The 22,834-nt window shown below is 32.9% G+C and overlaps 1 protein-coding gene across 1 annotated transcript in view; it reads left to right on the top strand.

The window, feature by feature from the left end:
• LOC128249092 (uncharacterized) overlaps positions 1 to 22,181 on the top strand; it is a 43,932-nt gene extending 21,751 nt beyond the window's left edge. The window contains exons 4-6 of the mRNA XM_089360148.1: positions 10,340 to 10,429; positions 12,322 to 12,441; positions 20,988 to 22,181. Coding sequence (XP_089216274.1) covers positions 10,340 to 10,429; positions 12,322 to 12,441; positions 20,988 to 21,062 — 285 coding nt within the window. The 3' untranslated portion in view covers positions 21,063 to 22,181. The remainder of the gene's footprint in view (positions 1 to 10,339; positions 10,430 to 12,321; positions 12,442 to 20,987) is intronic.
• The last annotated feature ends 653 nt before the right edge of the window (positions 22,182 to 22,834 follow it).

The following is a 22,834-nucleotide window of genomic DNA, read 5'->3' as shown; positions in this document are numbered from 1 at the left end:
TTCTGCACTCACTACCTGGTAAAATTATTGATTTTATATTATTATAAATAATATTTGAATAAATTCACTCCATGATTGAAACTGCATTTACTGCAGTCTAGATCTTAACACACTACATGTGGGTATAAAAGAAAGATATGAATTATACTCGGCAGTATATTTTTGCAAGTATGGACTGATATTGGTCATGCAATGACACTGGTTGCGGCATATTTTGAGATACTCGTGAATTTATATGGAATACTATGCTGATGAGAACAGTAAGTAAAATTATTTTGCACTTGAAGTTTGAAATGCGTACATAGTTAACCAGCCCTGTTGATTCATTATTTTTCTTTTGCTAGCCTACAATATGGTATGTTATTCTTGGAGATTTTAAGGTGGTAAAAAGGACTTTAGTGTCTATTTCTTGCGGTGCATGGTGAGGCATAAAGCTGATTCCTTGTTATAATTATAAAATATTTTGTAAAATTTACTTATAAGGTTTTTATTTCCACACTGGCTACCTGGTATAATTATTATTGATTTTACCCTAATTATTATTATTATATATATATATATATATATATATATATATATATATGAGATTCAGTTGAATTAGGTACTTAATTAAGTTGAAGCATCAAGTCAGTCTGGTATTATCCGCCCAGCTTTAAGGTGAATAGAATCAAAATAAGCAACAGGATATCAAGTAGTGATGCAGTACGACCCTAAATTGAACAATGCAATCGTTACATCAACTTAAATGCAGTGCCATCATCAACTGCACAAATAAATAAATAGAATTCTAAGGAGTTGGACACATTAATGTAATTTTTCTCAGAGCAAGAAGATGGAAGAAATTCATGTTGTTGCTATTGTAGCTAAGAATAGACTACACTTTCAAGAATCACATGCATGAATCCCATTGGGGTCATAGCTTGTAAAGGACTGATTCATTTAAAATTCATATATCTTTTTATCAACTACTAAATCTAAGACTAGAGGCCTGTGTCTGTTAAGAATAAAGGACAAGAGTGAGATGACAGCTCCCATCTTCTTGCTCTGTTAAAGTATTTCAGAAAAATTATATCAATGTGTCCAACTCGTTAAAATTCTATTTATTTATTTGTGTAGCTCATGATGGCGCTGCATTTAAATTGATGTAATGATTGCACTGTTTAATTAAATGGAGCCACTTGAAACAGTTGTACTGCATCACTACTTGATATCCTGTTGGTTATTTTGATTATATATATGTATATATATATATATATATATATATATATATATATATATATATATATATATATATATATATATATATATATATATATATATATGTATATATATATATATATATATATATATGTATGTATATATATGTATGTATATATATATATATATATATATATATATATATATATATATATATATATGTAGAAATATACGTATATATATGCATATATATATGTATATATATGTATATACATATATACATATATACATATATATATATACATATATATATATATATATATATATATATATATATATATATATATATATATATATATATATATATATATATATATATATATATAAGCAGCTACTTGACCATTCAAATGTTGATGTGATATATCTCGACTTTGACAAAGTTGATCATGGCCTGATATCTCACAAGCTGCGAAACCTTGGCATAGCTGGTAGATTAGGAGAATGGCTGCATGACTTCCTGAATGGTAGAATGTTAGAAGTCAGACAGTTGCAGCCAATGGAGAACTATCTAGGGAAAGGGAAATATTGAACTGTCCTGGAGCCACTACTGTTCATAGTGGCCCTTCTGGACATGCCCACGGTCACTCGGAGAGCCACTGTCACTAGCTATGCTGATGACACAAAACTATCTCAGGCAATAAAGAATCCTGATGATATCATAAGCCTGCAGAATGACCTAAAAAAATGCAATATACAAGTGGGCAGAGCAAAATAATATGCAGTTCAATGCAAAAAAATTTCAAGTACTGCACTACAAGGCCACAAGTGCCTCCCAACTGGCATACACAGGACCTGGAGGAACTGCAATCCCAGAACCACAAACAGTAAGAGACCTGGGCATCAACATGTGTAGTGATGCATCATTTCACATGCACATTGTCAAGTTGACAACAAAGTGCAGACAACTGGCAGGGTGGATACTGAGGACATTCCAAACAAGGGATCAAAAAATCATATAGACTCTATGGAAGACATTTGTTCTGAGCCGCATAGACAATTGCTCTCAGTTGTGGTCACCACACAGTGTCAAGCGGACAGCAGAACTCGAGGCAATTCAGCATCACTATACAAAAACGATTGCCACAATCCAAGAGATGAACTACAGGGAGCGACTGAAGGCACTAGGTCTCTACTCCCTGGAGCGCAGGCGGGAGAGATATGTAATAATATACATATGGAAAATACTGGAAGGACTGGTACCAAACTTTGGCATCAAGTACTACACAAATGCCCGCACAGGTCGCCTCTGCATGGTACCAAGGGTACCGTCCACTGCATCTCACATAAGAACAAGGTACTGCAACAGCCTCGGTTTCAGAGGACCTCAGCTTTTTAATGCCCTGCCAAAACATTTGAGAGACCTGCAAGACATGGATATAGAGGTCTTCAAAACAAAACTCGACGCGTTCCTCTCCACGATACCAGACGAACCAATGGCTCGAAATGAGACACAGTTTAGGGCAGTGATGTCAAATTCTCTTATACACCAGATTTGCCATCAAAACTCTTGATTGGACTATATCAAGTGGAGGAGAAGAACCATGCAAGGAACGTGAAGAGAGCACAGCATAAAGACGGACAGTCACGGTGGTGCTCCAGCATGACCACAGCGACTTGGCTGAAACCCATAAATAAAATGAAAATATATATATATATATATATATATATATATATATATATATATATATATATATATATATATATATATATATATATATATACATATACATATATATATACATATATATATACATATATATATACATATATATATACATATATATATATATATATATATACATATATATACATAATAATAATATAGAGTTAATCAAAAGATTAAACGTGGTACTTAAAATGTTTGAGGCACCAGAATTTGGTAGGATAAAAACCAAAAACAAAATCAAGTGATTTGGTGTATAAAATTTGAAGTTAAGCAACAAAAATTCAATAGGTTATAGCAGTACGTACGTTTCGTACAAGTTCCATTTATTCATGTAGTGAGAACACCACAGAATGTACAATGAAAATGTACTCCTCAGCTGCATAATGGAATTTCATTTTAGAAAGTCATTTTGAAGATGTTTGCAAAAAACAAGAGTAAGAGAAGAAAACATACCATCTCGACTATGCTGCTGTTCCACAGACTAGTGAATCAAACAAGAATTTAAAATTTAATTGGAAGGATAGTAGTAATTTCAAATTTAGAGGAAGGTAGGTTAAGTAGTGATGGACAGCAGGTTAAGAGTAAATCAAGCATGAGGGAAAGAAAAGAAAAAAGGAAATGGAAGGGCAATACCCTAAGGAGTGGTAAGAATTTGGAAAAAAATTAAGGTGAGGGAATTAAGGTCAAGGTATTAAAGAAATATATCTATTCTACAGTATAATTAGAATAATACAATGAAACACTAAATTACTAAGTTTAAAATTATAGGGAACAATAATAATTAGAACAAGATAAACATATCCAGTTAAAATAAGATATAAATTAATTAGGGGTAGTATTATTTATGAGTAAAACTATAATACTAATGGCCAAAATCCAAACAGAAAGAAAGGGGGGAAGAAGGAAGAGGAAAAAGGGAGAGGAATAAAGTTAGAAGAACAGGACTAAATTAAGAGAATTAAAGCTAAGGTTTTCGAAAAAGTGATAGATAGAAGAGACTCAGAATAACCTAGAGAAAATGTAGGAATACTATCAGTGGGTTGGGAAAGGTTAAAATGTATTCTAAGTATATATTAAAAGTTATAACTCAAAAAAATAATTAGTCAGGGAAATGAGAGAAACTAAATTAAAAAATTTAGCAAGATTTACTTTATAAAAAATAATTACTTTTTAAAATATTTAAAGGTGCGAGAGTAACAATGCACACATAGAACCCTAAGGTCAGATCTATTGTTTATTAGACTAGGATTATCCTTAAGTTTTAAAATTTCGTAAATTTCCATAGAGCACAGTCCACAGACATATCTACTATTTCTATAAGGTTGTGCTCTCCTGACGATTTCCCATTTAAGATTAAAATCGATACCATTTTCCTTCAATTCCCAAATTTTATTAGATAATGATGTGCTATTGGCTTTATGTTTAAGTCTAAATGAAGAAAAATGGTTATATAATCGTTGTTTAAGGTTGATTGTGCAACCAACATAAATGTAATTATTAGTTGGAGTAGTTATTGTACATTTATAGACTACATTACGGGTTAAACAACAGCCAGATACCGGACAGTGGGCTTTAATTCTACAATTGCAATTAAGGGGCTTATTAGCTATATATATATTGCTATGTTGATTATTGATACAAGTATCTAAATTAGTTACATCAATGTTGCTGGTTGTATTATTAGATATGCAATTGACATTGTTTGAGCCAGGAAGATTTATCTCATCAGCTATGTTAACAGTTGAAGTATTAATATGTTCATTAACATGTGCATGATTATTGGTTGCGTTGGTGTTATTAATAGTTTGGTAGTTATTTGTATTGTTATCAATAATAAGACAATTTTTATTTTCAAGGGTCCTAGCTAGTTCAATGTTTTTTTCTATTTAACTTATTGATAATAGATCCTATGTTGGGGAAAGTAGAGTATGAGATACGGATTGTGTGTTGAGAGAAGATTTTATAATATCTATGGTTAGGGTCGAAATTTTTTTGTAAGATATCCATAAACTTTTTATAGATGTTTGTAAATACTGCATAGTTGTAAAGGATGTAAAGCCATATTGAATTTTTTCTTCTAAATTTGTAATATGAAGGGGGCTTGTGGTTATCATAAGTATTTGGGGTTATATTATTGTTTCTATTATCATTGGTAGTTTTCTTATTAGGAACTATTTTCTTATTTTTATTTTTATGGCCATTATTATAATTTCTTAAGCTAGGTATTTTATTGGTGTTAATATGGTTGTGTAGGCATTTATCAGGTTGTATTACATTTTTATTCCTATTGTTTAAGCAGGATAGGTTATTATTAGTAGGTCTTTTCTTACCATTATTTACGATAATTAAATTTTTATTATTGGTAACATTATTTAGGATAATTAGATTATCATTATTAGTATTATTATCATTATTGTTACTATCACATTTAATAGATTTAGGAATAAGGAAAGAAATTTTTTGGTCATAGCTCACTCTCGATAAAGCTTCATTGTAGTAATGAGAATTAGATTTAATGATGTCATGGTTTGAGGACAGTTTAGTTAATCTATCGGAAATGTTTTTTACAATAGATTTTAAAATATTTGTGGGGTGATTCGATGATTTATTTACATATTTAGTGACTTCATTTTCTTTTCTATATGGATAGTGCAATTTAGAGCTAATATTAAGAGTGGTATCAAGAAAGTTAACGATTTTAGTACCATATTCAAAAGTAATGCTAAGGTTAAAGCTTTTAAAGAATTTTCTAATATTCTTTCTCATTCTCTCTATGGTTGATTTGTTGTTGGTGGGGATGATAAATAACGCATCATCCCTATAAAGGCCTCCTTGGAGTTCAGGAATTTCCCTATTTAGGCAATATAAAAGATATGCTCCAACCAAATTTGTTATTTCAGCCGAATCACTCGATCCCATTGGGATATCAAAGTTTTCAGGGGTGTCAGATCTGGTCCAGAGCTTATCTTACTCTTATTTTTTGCAAACATCTTCAAAATGACTTTCTAAAATGAAATTCCATTATGCAGCTGAGGAGTACATTTTCATTGTACATTCTGTGGTGTTCTCACTACATGAATAAATGGAGCTTGTACGAAACGTACGTACTGCCATGGAGAAAGCCTTTGACAGGGTCCCCCGATCCCTTATCTGGTGGTCAATGAGGAAACTAGGGATAGAAGAATGGTTAGTGAGAGCTATGCAAGCCATGTACAGAGACGCTGTCAGTAAGGTGAGGGTTGGCAATGAGTACAGTAAAGAATTCAGGGTAGAGGTAGGGGTCCACCAAGGTTCAGTCCTCAGCCCCCTCCTATTTATCATAGTCCTCCAGGCAATAACACAGGAATTCAAGACAGGATGCTCCTGGGAACTCCTCTATGCTGATGACCTTGTGCTAACTGCTGAGTCACTATCAGAACTAGAGGAGAAGTTTCAGGTGTGACAGCAAGGACTAGAATCGAAGGGCCTTAGAGTCAACCTAGCTAAGACCAAAGTCCTAATAAGTAGGAAAGTAGACAAAACACAAACCCCTTCAGGTAGATGGCCCTGCTGGATCTATAGAAAAGACATAGGTAGAAAGTACCTATAAAATGTACCCAGCGTAAGCTATGGACACATAAGAGATGCAGCAATATCAAAGGAAGGCTAACTAGGAAGATAGTTTTTGTATGTGGCAGATGCTCAGAAGCAATAAACACTGAAAATGTGCAGAGAACAACTTCGGCCACATTCCAGGAAGAAAAACTAGAAGAGGTTGATGGCTTCTATTATCTAGGTGACCAAATCAGTAGTGGGGAAGGGTGCGCTGAAAGTGTAGCTGCTAGAATGAGAATAGCCTTGACAAAGTTCAGAGAGCTCTTACCTCTGCTGGTGAAAAAGGGCTTCTCATTCAGAGTAAAAGGTGGACTGTATGACGCATGTGTACGAACAGCCATGCTACATGGAAGTGAAACATGGGCCGTGACTGCTGAGGATATGTGTAAGCTCACAAGGAAGGAAGCCAGTATGCTCTGATGAATGTTTAATGTCAGTGTGCATACTCGACAGAGTGTAAGTACCTTGAGAGAAAAGTTGAACCTAAGAAGCATCAGTTGTGGTGTGCAAGAGAGACGATTGTGCTGGTATGGTCATGTGGCGAGAATGGATGAGGATAGCTGTGTGAAAAAGTGCCACACTCTAGCGGTTGAGGGAGACTGTGGATGAGGTAGACCCAGGAAGAGCTGGGATGAGGTGGTGAAACACGACCTTCGAACGTTAGGCCTCACCGAAGCAATGACTTGTGACCGAGACCTTTGGAAATATGTTGTGCGTGAGAAGACCCGGCAAGCCAAGTGAGACCATAATCTGAGGCCTCTGCCAGGGGTGTAGCCAGCCCACTTAGGCGTACCTTTCCTTCATTGGACACTAAACTCCGCTTGTGAAGACCTGTTGGGGCAAGTGAAAGCGAAATCATGATGGCACCTGTACCAGTGGAGTGGTATATTCACCATCCGAACGTGATCGTTGCCAGCCAGAACAGCTGTCTGGATTCCGTGCCAGTGGCACATACATAGCACCATTTGAGCGTGATTGTTACCAGCGTCGTCTTACTGGCACTTGTGCCGGTGACATGTGAAAAACATTCGAGCGAGGTCATTACCAGTGCCGCTGGACTGGCTCCTGTGCATGCGGCACATAAAATACACCATTTTGAGTGTGGCCGTTGCCAGTACCGCCTGATTGGCCTTCATGCTGGTGGCACGTAAAAGCATCCACTACACTCTCAGAGTGGTTGGCGTTAGGAAGGGCATCCGGCTGTAGAAACTCTGCCAAATCAGATTGGAGCCTGGTGTAGCCATTTGGTTCGCCAGTCCTCAGTCAAATCGTCCAACTCATGCTAGCATGGAAAGCGGACGTTAAATGATGATGACATTGTGGAAGAGCGTAGGCTCGAAATGTTAAAGACTTTTTCAATTCCTGAGCATTATACTAATACATCTATTTGTTTTCTACACCACCTGTCTTCATCTGTTGTTTTTTGGGGGGAATTCTCCCTATATATATATATATATATATATATATATATATATATATATATATATATATATATATATATATATACATATATAATTTAGAGAAAAACCAGCTATTAACAAATTCAACAATGAAAAATGTCATTCAAAACATCTAGAAAAACAAATATACCACAAAAACCTTATTCCAAAAATCAATAAATTACACAATCAATAAATAGCAAATAACATTAAAAGACTACGTGTGTTTCGTGACTATATTTAAAATAAATTTGATTCAATCTAAAAATAAATTCAATTTGATCTAAAAATATAGTCACTCTTCAGGTCTAAAATAAATCATAAGAATATTATTATTATTATTATTATTATTATTATTATTATTATTATTATTATTATTATTATTATTATTATTATAATATTATTTTTATTATTCTTATGATTTATTTTAGAACCGAAGAGTAACTATATTTTTAGATCAAATTGAATTTATTTTTAGATTGAATCAAATTTATTGTAAATATAGCCACGAAACGCACATTGTCTTTTAATGTTATTTGCTATTTATTGATTGTGCAAATATTGATTTTTGGAATAGGGCTTTTGTGCTATATTTGTTTTTCCAGATGTTTTGAATGACATTTTTCATTGTTGAATTTGTTAATAGTTGGTTTTTCTCTAAATTATATATGTATTATATATTGGGAAATTTGATTTAGAATTGCTAAATTGAATTTTCACTGTAAGTTTTGAAATTGTATTCTCTAATATTATTATTATACATACATACATATATATATATATATATATATATATATATATATATATATATATATATATATATATATATATATATATATATATATACATATATATATATATATATATATATATATATATATATATATATATATATATATATATATATATATATATATATATATATATATATACATATATAAATATACATATATATATACATATATATGCACATATACATATATATATACATATATATGCACATATACATATATATATATATATATATATATATATATACATATATAAATATACATATATATATACATATATATGCACATATACATATATATATATATATATATATATATATATATATATATATATATACATATATATAGATATACCTCATGGTTCCAGGTTCAGTCCCACTGCGTGGCATCTTCGGCAAGTGTCTTCTACTATAGCCTTGGGCCGACCAAAGCCTTGTGAGTGGATTTGGTAGACAGAAACTGAAAGAAGCCCGTCGTATATATATATGTATATATATATGTATGTGTGTATGTATGTTTGTGTGCCTGTGTTTGTTCCCCTAGCATTGCTTGACAACCGATGCCTGTGTGTTTGTCCCCATCACTTAGCAGTTCGGCAAAAAAGACCAATAGAATAAGTACTAGGCTTCCAAGGAATAAGTCCTGGGGTCGATTTGCTCAACTATAGGCGGTGCTCCAGCATGGCCGCAGTCAAATGACTCAAACATGTAAAAGAGTAAAAGAGTAAAGAGTATACATATATTCATGTATACACATATATATAGATATACATATGCATATATATATACACATATATATGTACATATGCATATATACATATATACATATATACATATACATTTATAAATATATATATATATATACATAGATATACATATATATACACATATACATATATACATATATATATATATACATATACATATATACATATATATCTACATATACATATATACATATATATATACATATACATATATATACAGATATATATATATACATATATACTTAGATATATATACATGTATACATATATATATACATATACATATATACATATATATCTACATATACATATATACATATATATATACATATACATATATATACATATATATATATATACATATATACTTAGATATATATACATGTATATATATATATATACATATACATATATACACATATATATATACATATACATATATACATATATATATATATATATATATATATATATATATATATATATATATATATATATGTACATATATACTTATATATATATATATATATATATATATATATATATATATAGTCTATAATTACAGCAAATTTGTTTAGCTTTTTTGCTAGCAATACCAATACTAGATATATTATCTTACTCATAGTAATAAACATAATTGCATATTTGCTTTCACATAGCTCAGTTTCTTTGTTTCTATCTTACAATCACGCATATTTGCACAGTTATTAATGGAATCATACTTACATATATGTTTAAGCTTACAGCTTTGGCCATATGAAAACATGCATATGCACACACACACTCAAATATATATTGCAAATAATTCTTTGATATTTCTTTACAGAAAACCATCTACATGGTCCTTGCCATTTTGTCGGCATGTTTCTTTTCAATTGGTGGAATTGCTTGTTTTAGTATTCACTCACTATGGATTGTAAGTAGGTTTTTAATTCAATTTTTCTGTAGAAGCTTTTTACTACAAAGAACTTAAATGATTTGTCTATAGAATGGGAAAATTAAATCAAAATATACATGTTAAGACTGTTGTTAATGTTATATTCTGTTAAGTTACTGCTATAAATACAGTAATTTAGATAAAAAAAAAAGTTCTGGATTGTTGAAAAATAGTGGTACATTTTTAACGAGGGACAATTATCCCAAAACTGATTGCTAAGAAGATTCCCAATTACTTTTATGTTTACTGAAGAGAACAATAGTATATTTTCACATCATGTTTAATCTTCATAACTAAAGCTTACAAATAATTACCTACTTTACACATGTTTCAGCTATTCTGAATCATGGTGTGTTCTAAATATATATACATTATTTTAAAACAAAATATAGATGCATCTTAGCTGTCTAATTTCAAGAAATATGACACATTAACTATTTTAAATTTTGTTGTGTTTTCTCTGCTAAAGTTATTTTGCTAGTGTACCATTTTTAACAAACAATGTATAACATTAAACATTTAGAAATCTGAAGAAAATCCTACCAATATTATCAGAAATAGACTTTATAGAAAATAAAACCTTTTTAAATATCTAACAGGCAGCTGTTTTGTTTTATTTTATTTTTTTAGAAGAGCTAAACCGTCTTTCAACTAAGCAATGAAAATCACTCATAGTTTGTGGCAGAGTTTTTATTTACAAAAAAAAATAACTTTACACTGATATATCTGAGCTTGGAATCTTGAAGTCATTGAAGCATTTTTTTTTTCTTAACAACTTTTTATTCTGTAAGGTTAGGTATTAAAATACATGAAAGAAAACGTTTGTAAGTGTGAATAAGTATGAAAAATAAGATACTAAGGGGAATTTGGATTTTTAAAAAATTGACAGATTTGCATACATCCAAAGTTATTACTGATTTTTTGATCAGCTCTGACAGGGAAATTTACTTGCAAGTTCAATATTTACTTTATTAAATTTAGTAGGTAGTACATAAATCAATTCAACACAAAAGAATTAGATATATTTTAAATAATCAATATTGATTTAACTAAAAAAAAACAATCAATAATTGTGAAGAAAATTGATAAAAATGTTACAAACAAATCAAGTTTTATAAAAATGGCCTTTCACATATTACCATTTCCGTAATAGGTAATGGTCAATAGAAGGATGTATTTATATAAAATATTTGGGTGAAACCACTGATAATGTTTCCTTTGTGTCAGAGAATTCTTAACGTTAACATAAAATCCTATTTCTAAGAAGATAGAACTTGTGGACATGACCTTTTTGAAGTACCTCTCTGAGCTATAGTAGAAGACACTTTCCCAAGGTACCATGCAGTAGGACTGAATCCAGGACCATGTATGTAGTTGGGAAACAAACTTTTTACCACACAGGCACATGTGTGCACATAGCCACACCTGTACCTATAGACATGCCTGTGTTAACATTCATATAATTTTATATACAAGTTGCTGGATGGTAGAAATGGTAAAGTATCTGACAGAACGGTTTGTGGTATTTGATTATATTCATTTAGGTTCTAAGTTCAAATCCTTCTTTATGCCAACATTGTTTTTCATCCATCTGAAGTTGATGGAATTAGAATCAGGCAAAGTACTTAAGGTTGATTAATTGGCTATATTCATGAAGTTGGTGCCTCAGCTTGGCCACATTCTAATTAGTGAAACTAGAAGGACAATAAAAGACTGCTCTTAAACCATTTTAACTTTATTAAATCGAAACATCAATTTTGCTTAATTTTGATACTACAAGAAAAGTATGGAAAATACTTCTCTCTAGCAAGATTATCATCTCTATCATTTTCTTTCACATCAAAATATTTTGTTTTTTCTTTCTTTTACAGTTACTATATGCTACAAATAGTTTATATATTCTTTTTATTGTTGCTTCACTTGTTATGACTCTGGAATTTATTTTGGCTATTGTTTCTTCATCAATTTGCTGTTGCTGTTCAGAGACACGTGTAAGTTTAATTTATTTTCTTTGATAATCATTTCTATTATTGCAAGAAGAAAAATTCATACCTTTTATGCCTTCTTATAATGTGTGACAGTTGCTCTCTTTAGATTGGTATCAACCAGATCTCTAAACATATTACCTCTGTGCTATTTATACTCCCCACCACTGTTCCCTCTGGGTAGACCCCAATGCATCTCCAACACCATCTATTTCCCTCTCTTTTTCATTCTGTCTCTGTCTAACTATCTCTCACCTTCCTTTTCCTACAGGGTAGCCTAGTATCTCGTCTATAGTAAGACATCTATCTCTGTCCCTCTATTACACTCTCTCACCTGGCACATAGCCACTCCACTCGGTTCCACTCTCTCTCTCTCTCTCTCTCTCTCTCTCTCTCTCTCCCTCTCTCTCTATCTCTCTCTCTCTCTCTCTCTCTCTCTCTCTCTCTACTAAGAGGTCCTTGTCATACAAGTTACTTGGCAACCCCGCTGGTGCCAGTGCCATGTTAAAACCATCCACTACACTCTGTAAAGTGGGTTGGAATTAGCAAAGTTATCCAGTCATAGAAACCATGCTTAAATAGATAACTATGAAGCTCTCCAGCTTGCCAACTCCAATCTAACCATGCATGACAAGCCAGCATCGAAAATGGACATGATGATGATGATGATGATGACGACGACGACGACGATGATGATGATGATGATGATGATGATGATGATGATGATGATGATGATGACGACGACGATGATGATGATGATGATGATGATGATGACGACGATGATGATGATGATGATGATGATGATGATGATGATGATGATGATGATGATGATGATGATGATGATGGTGGTGGTATACAGATATATATATATATATATTTATATATATATATATATAATTTTGTATATGTATATATATATATATATATATATATATATATATATAGATAGATAGATATATATATACTCTTTATTTGTGTATTAAGACTACCATTGATTTCATATTAAGAAGAAATATCTTAATATCTTAACATAATCTCAAAACCCATATATTGCATAAAATGAATTTAGCGTATTAGCAGAGAAAGTTTAAACAAACAACTGAAAATGATGCTTTATAGATACACTTTTCAAAGATCAGTTTTTTTCTCACACATCCTGTTGCAGTGTTTGACTTTTCCTTCAATGTAAAAAGTACAATGAAGGAGGGAAGTGGGGTTAAGATATTTTTCTCTAATGCGAATTACAAACATTTCAGAATATAGAATGATAAAATGACAGAAAATTAGGAAAAAGAAAAGTATATAATTTTAGTAGTTGTTGCTTTTCCAAAGGCACGGTGAGTGTGTGTGGGAGGGAGTCAAGCATTTAAAAGACAGGGATTTAAAAAATGTTTGTTTTAAAAATGATTCCCTTCATTGTTTTACAATGCATGAAAGAAAATGAAAATCCTGACATAGACATGGAAATTCCAACATATATGACAGCTGTTCCAAAAGTCTGCTTTTCCAGTTTCCTGTAAGAAGTGGGGGGGGGGGGGCGCACAATGAATAATATTTACTGCATTTTTAACTCTGAGGAAAAAAAATATATTTTTACAAGTGTTCACAACCAAACAAAAACTACATCAGCTCTAAATACATTAAAAGCACTATAATATATTCAGAACACTATTTCAGAAAATCACATCTGTTCTCTATGAGCATACAGAAGATAAATTTAAATGTAGCAAAATGAGTAAGACAAGATTAAGTAAATGCCCCTTCAATTCTCCAGAATTGCATTTGAAAAAAAATTTTTTTTTTTTAAACTCATACACATCAATATTAATTCTTAGACACCACAAAGATCAAAAATTCAACAAAAATTTTTAATATCTAGGCCAAATGTAAAGAATCACAGGATAATGGCTTGATATGAAATTATTGAAACTCGAGAAGATAAAAAAATTCAATGTAAAATATTCTCTATAGTTTCTTCACAATTTGCAGGAGTGACTCTCAGCAGAATTCTGGTTTAGGCACCCCTTATAACCCTGTAATCTTTTTATAATTTTTAGAATTTTCAGAAAATTAAGGGAATTCATATGATTATGAAAAATATTTTTTTACCTTTTCAAAATTTAAAAAGAATTATTTCTTTTTAATTTTTTTTAATTTTTTAAAATCATGGTTTAAAATACAGACAGTCCAAATTTTTGTTTAAATGTTATTAAATGTGTTTATAGGAAGAAAGATATTGAAAAACATCGATTTGTCTGAGTGACAAACAAACAAGGAAAGTTACAGAGGGTTATAGGGGATGCTTGAAGCAGAATTATTCCTGGTTCTGTTCCTGATACATTTATGCACCATGTCGTTAAAGAGAAGAAATTATTGAAATTAGTCATTCCTCATTTTAGCCCCAATTTAGGGAAATTCTTCAGTATGTAGTGATTAAAAAAGTAAATCAAATTAAAGGGGAAATAACAACTAGGAACTATTGGAAGCCTAAATGATGGTATGTACACTTACGGAGTGATTGTACATCAGGAGAACTCTGTACATTCGACAAATAAGGACACCCATATACAAAATGTGAAGAATCTGTGGATGCATGTAAAAAGAAAACTATGACGTCAATTTGGAATGTCAGATAATATGGAGGAATTCTATATAAAAGAAAAATACATTAGTTCACTTTTTGGTTGCTATAACCAATGTCTACATTAACAGTAAGAGGACTTATTTATCTCCCCTTGTTATTTCCCCTTTAATTTTTATTTACTTTTTTAATTACCACATACTGAAGGATTACGCAATTTAGACTTTTTTCCTTTGTTTGAAAAGTGAAATGACCAGGTTAATAGTAGTAATAAAATTACTGGTTCATAGGCAAGGTGTTGTGTGAGCGCACTGGTCTTGTGTGTATGTATGGGTGTGTGAGTGCGTGTGTACAGGTGTGTGTGTACAGGTGTGTGTGTATATGTGTATGTATGTATGTATTTACATGTGTGTGTGTGCGTATGCATGTGTATGTGTGCATGTGTGTGTGTGTGTGTGCATGTGTGTCGATTGGGTGAAAAGATTTTTGTACATGCTAGAATATGGAAACATATGTAGATGTGGTAAATATATATGTAGCGTGTGTGGGGGATATAAGTTATGTATATGGGTGTGTGGGAGTGCATGGGAGATAAATTAATGATAAAAAATTTTAAAATTGAATTAAATTAGGAAATTAAAATTTTAAAAATTAATTTGAAAAATTTAGAAATTAAATTTAACTTAAAAATATAAAATATTGATGGAAAAGGGAAATGACAGTGGAAGTTGTTACAAGATGGAGTGTGGGTGTTTAGTCCAAATGGTGTATGAGTTCATCAAGTGAGAAATGTAGCACTGTTCTTAGCAAAGTCTAGTGATGGTGGTTTCATGGTGCAAGAACGATCAGATTGAGCTTTCAGAGCTGCCTTACCTTCATAATTACCATTAGATTCATCCAACTCTTTCTGAATTATCCTCCTCTGCACTATCCTCAGATTGACACCTAAATACTCTGAAATATTTGCATTGGAGCTTCTGGCGCAAATGCCAAGTAGTACAGCATGTTGTTTCCAAATTTCTGGCAGAGTGAACTGTGTCATGGTTCTGTTTTTCTCAAAGACGGTGCCCAACTGTTCCTAGTATATTGTGTAGTTGACAAAATCAAAAACAACCAACGCCCAAGCACGAAATTAAAAATATATGGCCACAATTTACCCATCACACCCTGTATATGTATCAAAATGGCTGATGACTAGCATCATGCTTCAAACTCAAGAGTACCAATGAATTTTAATCAAACTGTTTTGCCATCCTACCCATACTCCACACCACTTCCTACCACCTTATGCATGCCCCCATTTGTTCTAATCTCTCAAAAATACACACCCTTGACCGCCTTCTCCCTCTTGTTTATTCCACCTTTTTCTCCTACTACTCACCATCCGTGGCACATTCCACCTTACGTTTCCTACTCCATCTAAACCACATTTTCCCTGACTTTCTCTCTCGAACTGAACAACATAAACTCCCCTCATTCTTTCATCCTGTCCCACCCGATGCCAACACATCGGAATCTCCTGCAACTCTTCTACTCAGTCTCCTGGTTTAAGTTGCCATAACCCCTGCCTTCAGTTCATTTTTGGTGTTACAAGGAGTTTTGTTGGTCTCTTGCTCAACTGTGTCCTACACATAAAAATCAAGGGGTTGCAGTCTGGTGAGTTAGGTGGCCAGATGTTAGGGTGATGTGGTTGCAGAATTTGTCTAACAGCCATGACTGGGTTCTCCTGCTTGTGTGGCATGGCACATAGTCCTGTTGCTAGACATAGAGTCTTCCAGCAGCCACACTCTTCCCCTAGGGTAGCACTACCTCCTCCAGGCACTTGATGTAGGCTTCCGTGTTGAGTCTGAGTTCATGCGGGAAGATGAATGGAGGCATAATGTCGCAACCACTAGTGATCATTCCAAAAACCATGATGTTGACTGGATGTTTGATTTTTATCACTCTTGGTACATGTCCTCAGACTGCACTGACCTAAGATTGACACCCAAACACTCTGAAATCTTTGTATAGGAGCTTCTGGCACATATGCCAAATAATACAGTATGTCGCTTCTAAATTTCTGGCAGAATGGTGTTGGTTTTCTCACAGATGGTGCCCAACTGACCCTACTATACTGTGTAGTCAACAAAATCAAAAGCAAACAATGCGCATGCACAAATTAAAAATATAATATGGTGACAATTTACCCATCACAGCCTGTATACATACACACTCACACACACATACATATAATTATTTACCTTATTTACATTTGACAGATATTTGTTCTCATCTTGTTTGTTGTTAACATGTTTCAGACATATGGCATAGTGGTTAAAAGTGCGGGCTACTAACCCCAAGATTCCTAGTTCAATTCCAGGCAGTGACCTGAATAATAATAATAATAATAATAATAATAATGATAATGATAATAATAATAATGAGAATAATAATGATGATGATGATGATGATGATGATGATAATAATAATAATAATAATAACATCGAAAAAATACCTTAGGAATGAGAACCCAGGTTCAAAATTTCCCCAAGACGCCTGATGAAGGCTGGTGGGTATATCAGCTGGAACGTTGTGTTAACAACAAACAAGATGACAAATATCTGTCAAATGTAAATAATGTACATAATTCCTCATCTCTTAAATATAGAACTGTAATATATATAATTGTTTTTAGGATCCACTAGAATTGAAGTATTTTAATAATAAAGGCACATAGGAAGAATCGAAGACAGTATACCTGTGAATTAACAGTGTTCATGGACACTCATGTACTTACTAAATTATATACGGATTTCTCCGTTATGCATATATCAGCAACTTTGGACCTAATACGCCCAAGGAATATGTAAAATCAAAGCAGTGTATACTGCAGCATGCAGTCCACTGTCCACTGTTGGCTCAAAGTCCAATGCAGGGAAGGTTCCTAGTGTGGTGTTGTATAAATGATAACACAAATGGGCTGAGGTTCACTACAGCTGTTTCAGACTTGTTTTTTTTTATATATCATGTAAAAAAAAAAACATTTTCTTCAGGTGAATTTAAAAAATTAAATTTAACTTTTTAGGATTTTTTTAATGCAAATAGGCGTAGGAGTGGCTGTGTGGTAAGTAACTTGCTTACCAACCACATGGTCCCAGGTTCAGTCCCACTGCGTGGCATCTTGGGCAAGTGTCTTCTACTATAATCCTTGTGAGTGGATTTGGTAGACGGAAGCTGACAGAAGCCTGTCGTATATATGTATATATATATATGTATGTGTGTGTGTGTGTTTGTGTGTCTGTGTTTGTCCCCCCAACATCACTTGACAACCGATGCTAGTGTGTTTATGTCCCCGTAACTTAGCAGTTCAGCAAAAGAGACCGATAGAATAAGTACTAGGCTTCCAAAGAATAAGTCCTGGGGCCAATTTGCTCGACTAAAGGTGGTGCTCCAGCATGGCCACAGTCAAAAGACTGAAATAAGTAAAAGAGTAAAGAGTAAAATAGTGTAGCATGCATGCTGATTTTCTCATCATGGAGCCGGTCGAAAGATGAGAGGATCAATATACCTCCTATACTATTAATGTGAAAAATCCTAAATGACAAATTTAATTTTTTCAATTCACCTAAAGAAAACAGTTTTTTTTTACATGATGTAATTGATTTGCTTATCAATAAAAAAACACATATGAAACAGCTGTAGTGAACCTCAGCCCATTTGTGTTATGATGTGTGTGTATGTGTGTGTGTGTGTGTGTGTGTGTGCGTGTGCATGCATGTGTGTGTGGAGGCGCAATGGCCCAGTGGTTAGGGCAATGAACTCACGGTCATAGGATTGCGGTTTCAATTACCAGATTGGGTGTTGTGAGTGTTTATTGAGTGAAAATACCTAAGGCTCTGGCAGGAGAGTGGAGTGGCTAACCCTACTGTGCTCTTTCACCACAACTTTCTATCACTCTTTCTTCTGTTTCTGTTGTATCTATTTTTCAAAGGGCCAGCCTTGTCATGCTCTGTATCACACTGAATCTCCCTGAGAACTATGTTAAGGGTACACATGTCTGTGGATTGCATATTAATTTCACTTGTATGTTAATTTCATGAGCAGGTTGTTCCGTTGATTGGATCAACTGGAACCCTTGTCGTCATAACCAATGGAGTGCCATGATATATTATATATATATATATATATATATATATATATATATATATATATATATATATATGTATATATGTATATATATATATATATATATATATATATATATATATATATATATATATATATATATATATATATATATATATATATATGTATGTATATATGTATATATATATAGATAGGTAGATAGATAGATAGATAGATAGATAGATAGATAGATAGATATAGATATAAGAAAGCAAGATGGCAAAGGAATAAACTATTATTTTATGAACTTCATTAGCTTACAGCATTTCTGTTATAAGCTGCAGTAAACTCATAGATGACTGCCTAAACAACCCCTTTATTTTCCACTAATGCATCTAATTACATTTTGGGCATACACTTATATACATCTGTATTGATTTTTTCATTGTTGATGCTGTTCCTTATATAGGCACAAATGTAATTTGTTTCCAAACTTATTGAGCTTCATATTCAGACACTCAACTGTGATTCCACAGCATCTTATGGCAGAAACAGCTGAAAGCTAATGGAGTTCATAAGATGGAACTTCATTTATTCCTTTTTCATCTCTCTTTCGTATTGCCACCCTATACTCAGCCAACACTTTGTTCTGAAACATACGTATGTTGATTTTTACCCTGGGATATTGGTCTCGCAATGCTCAAGCAATATATATTGGGTCATCCATTAAATAATTTGGTTTTTTAATACTTCTTTTATTTTTCAAAATCATTTCAAGTTCATTTTAAATCTAATATATACTCTCCTTCACATTCTACAATGCTCTTCCATCTATCTGGTAGATTTGCAAGGCACCTCTTTCAAATTTCACTTATCCATGACAAAAAATACTCCTTCCGTACTATTCTGACCTCATCTACAGAATTCATATTTTTTCAGTACAAATGATTTTGAAGACTGCGGAATAAATGATAATTAGATGGGGCAATGTCTGGCGAATATGATCAGTGAAGCATCGTTGCCCATTCCAACTTCTCCAACCTTTGGAATATCATCTTAGCTGTATGTAGACGAGCATTATCCAGATAGAAGAATACCTTCCATCTTGAATCCAAAGATGGTCATTTTTCTTCTAGCACTGACTTAAGCTACTCAAGCTGCTTGCAGTAGATCTCCTTTGTTATTATTTGGTTTGGGTTTAAAAGTTCAAAGTAGATTAAACCTTTCATATCTCATCAACAGATAAAAACACTATGAGGGTGAAAACCTTCTTTAGCCTGAAGTGCCAGTGTTTCCCACTGTCTTCAGCTATTGACATTTTTATAGAGAACCCATTTCTCATCATGTCAAAAAATGGTTCATTTGTAAGACGTGACAACAAAGAAGAGCACACATTCATTCTCTGCACACAATTAGACTCGGAAAGTTTGTGAGGAACCCATTGACACAATTTGCTAACTTTTCTGATAGCACACAAGTGTCAATGAATAACTGAATGACCAAGCTTCTCTGCTAGTTCCTCAACAGTTATTATGGGATTTTGTTCCCCTCAGGTTTGCAGGACATCTTCATCGAGTTCTACAGATCTTCCAGGACACAGCTCATCTTCTAGGCTCTAGTTTCCAGCTCAGAATTTCTGGAACCACTGTTGACACTTATTTTCTCATCTCCATACACTGCATTAATATTCCTCACACTTTCTGTTGCATTGTTTATATTACTTTAACAAACGAATGTGCATTTGAGTAGAATAAATTAGAGTAATTAAATGTCTATTGAAAGAAATAGTAACAAAGTTGCTTCTAAACAAAAATATTTTACTCTTAAAGGGATCTAATCAGTTAAAAATTTATATATTTCACAGGTTGCACAAACTAGTCGTAATGTTGTTGTCATGCAATCCGGCCAGGCATACGTTCCACCAGAATATGCACATTAAACATACCCAGACGTGAATGCAATGAAATAAAATTTACATATTTTGTTAAACTGAGAATTTTTAAAGAACAATATATATTATAAAACTTACCAGTATTTGTATTCAGACTAAAAAATGTGGATTTTTCTGATTTGGAGGGTACCACTTGTTTTCTTAATGAAACACTTTCAAACTTGGGACACTGGTAGAATGTGTCATATAAAACATCTTTTACTCTTAGTGTTATTGAGAAAATTTTATCTTTTTAAAGTTATTTCATGTAAAAAAATTGTCGTATTTCGGTAATTTCAACCAATCACTGACGTCTATTGAGGTGAAAACAATTACTGCTATGGATTGTCAACAAAACATTGTGTGGTGTAATGGGATCTTTTCCCTTGAATAAAATTAGTGCCGTTGTTTGTCAACAACAACTATCGGCGGTACTGTTATTTATGACATCGTTCGTGCATTTGTACTGGTTTTAGCTTTAGGGTTTTAGGGTTAGGGTTTGGGTTTTAGAGTTAGGGTTAGGGTTAGGGTTTTAGAGTTAGAGTTAGGGTTATGAGTATTTTTGCCAATACTCATAACCCTAACTCTAATCCTAACCCCAACCCTAAAACCCTAACCTTAACCCTAACTCTAAAACCTGAACCCTAACCCTAAAACCCTAAAGCTAAAACCAGTACAAACGCACGAACGATGTCATAAATAACAGTACTGCCGATAGTTGTTGTTGACAAACAACGGCACTAATTTTATTCAAGGGAAAAGATCCCATTACACTGCACAACGTTTTGTTGACAATCCATATCAGTAATTGTTTTCACCTCAATAGACGTCAGTGATTGGTTGAAATTACCGAAATACGACAATTTTTTTTACATGAAATAACTTCGAATACAAAAATGTTTATCTGTGCTATAACACAAAATATACAAGTATACGAAGTTTGAAAGTGTTTCAGTAGAAAACACACTAAATAAAACATAAATAAAAAGTGGTGCCCACCAAATCAGAAGATCCAAAAATGTTTATTCTGCAAAACTAACCAAGATATTCTAAATCAATCTGCATACTTAATACAACTACAATCCTTTTGTATTCAAATGTTTGAGTTAATAAACCTTGGCAACTTTATTTTATTTTCACATATACAAAACTAACCCTATTGATATAGCCTTCTGCATAACTACTGTTTAATACCAAATGTCTTTTGACCCTTTGAGCCCGTAACACTGGTTTACCAGTGGATGGCTTATTTTTCTCTGTGTTGTAGCACTGCTCTACCAGTGGAGTGCATCAGGAAGCCAGGTATATGATCAAATAAGGTTCAAGAAGTCAGGACTCAAAGGGTTAAACTGTTCTATGATTTTTTTTGTGTTGCTTGCATCTAACGTTGTACTTATTTTGCTACCTTCACTGAACCAACCATTTATTATTTTTGTTGCATGGCTCTTTTTTAAATCATTCAATAACACGTTTACCACCTTTTATTTCTATGATGTCTCATTCCTCATATCTTATTATTGTATTAGCAATGCACCCCGGTGTTGCCCAGGTGTTATGACCTACAGCCACATTGTATTATTTGTTCCTTCTTTATGGGCAGAATCGGCGCAAGAGGAGTATGAAGCAAGCAAATTTTCTTTATAGACATGTTTGTCAGTCATTTTCTGATGAACAATACTGCGGTTTCTGTCTACCAAATTCAGTCACAAGTCTGTGGTTGGCCTGGGGCTATAGTAGGAAACACTTGCCCAAGGTACTATGCAGAGGGACTGAACATTGGG

This window comes from Octopus bimaculoides, chromosome 11 (assembly GCF_046866305.1).
Source record: "Octopus bimaculoides isolate indiv1 chromosome 11, ASM4686630v1, whole genome shotgun sequence".
Lineage (NCBI taxonomy): Eukaryota > Metazoa > Mollusca > Cephalopoda > Octopoda > Octopodidae > Octopus > Octopus bimaculoides.
Note: the sequence above shows the minus strand (reverse complement) of the source record. Positions and strands in the feature narration are given on the sequence as shown.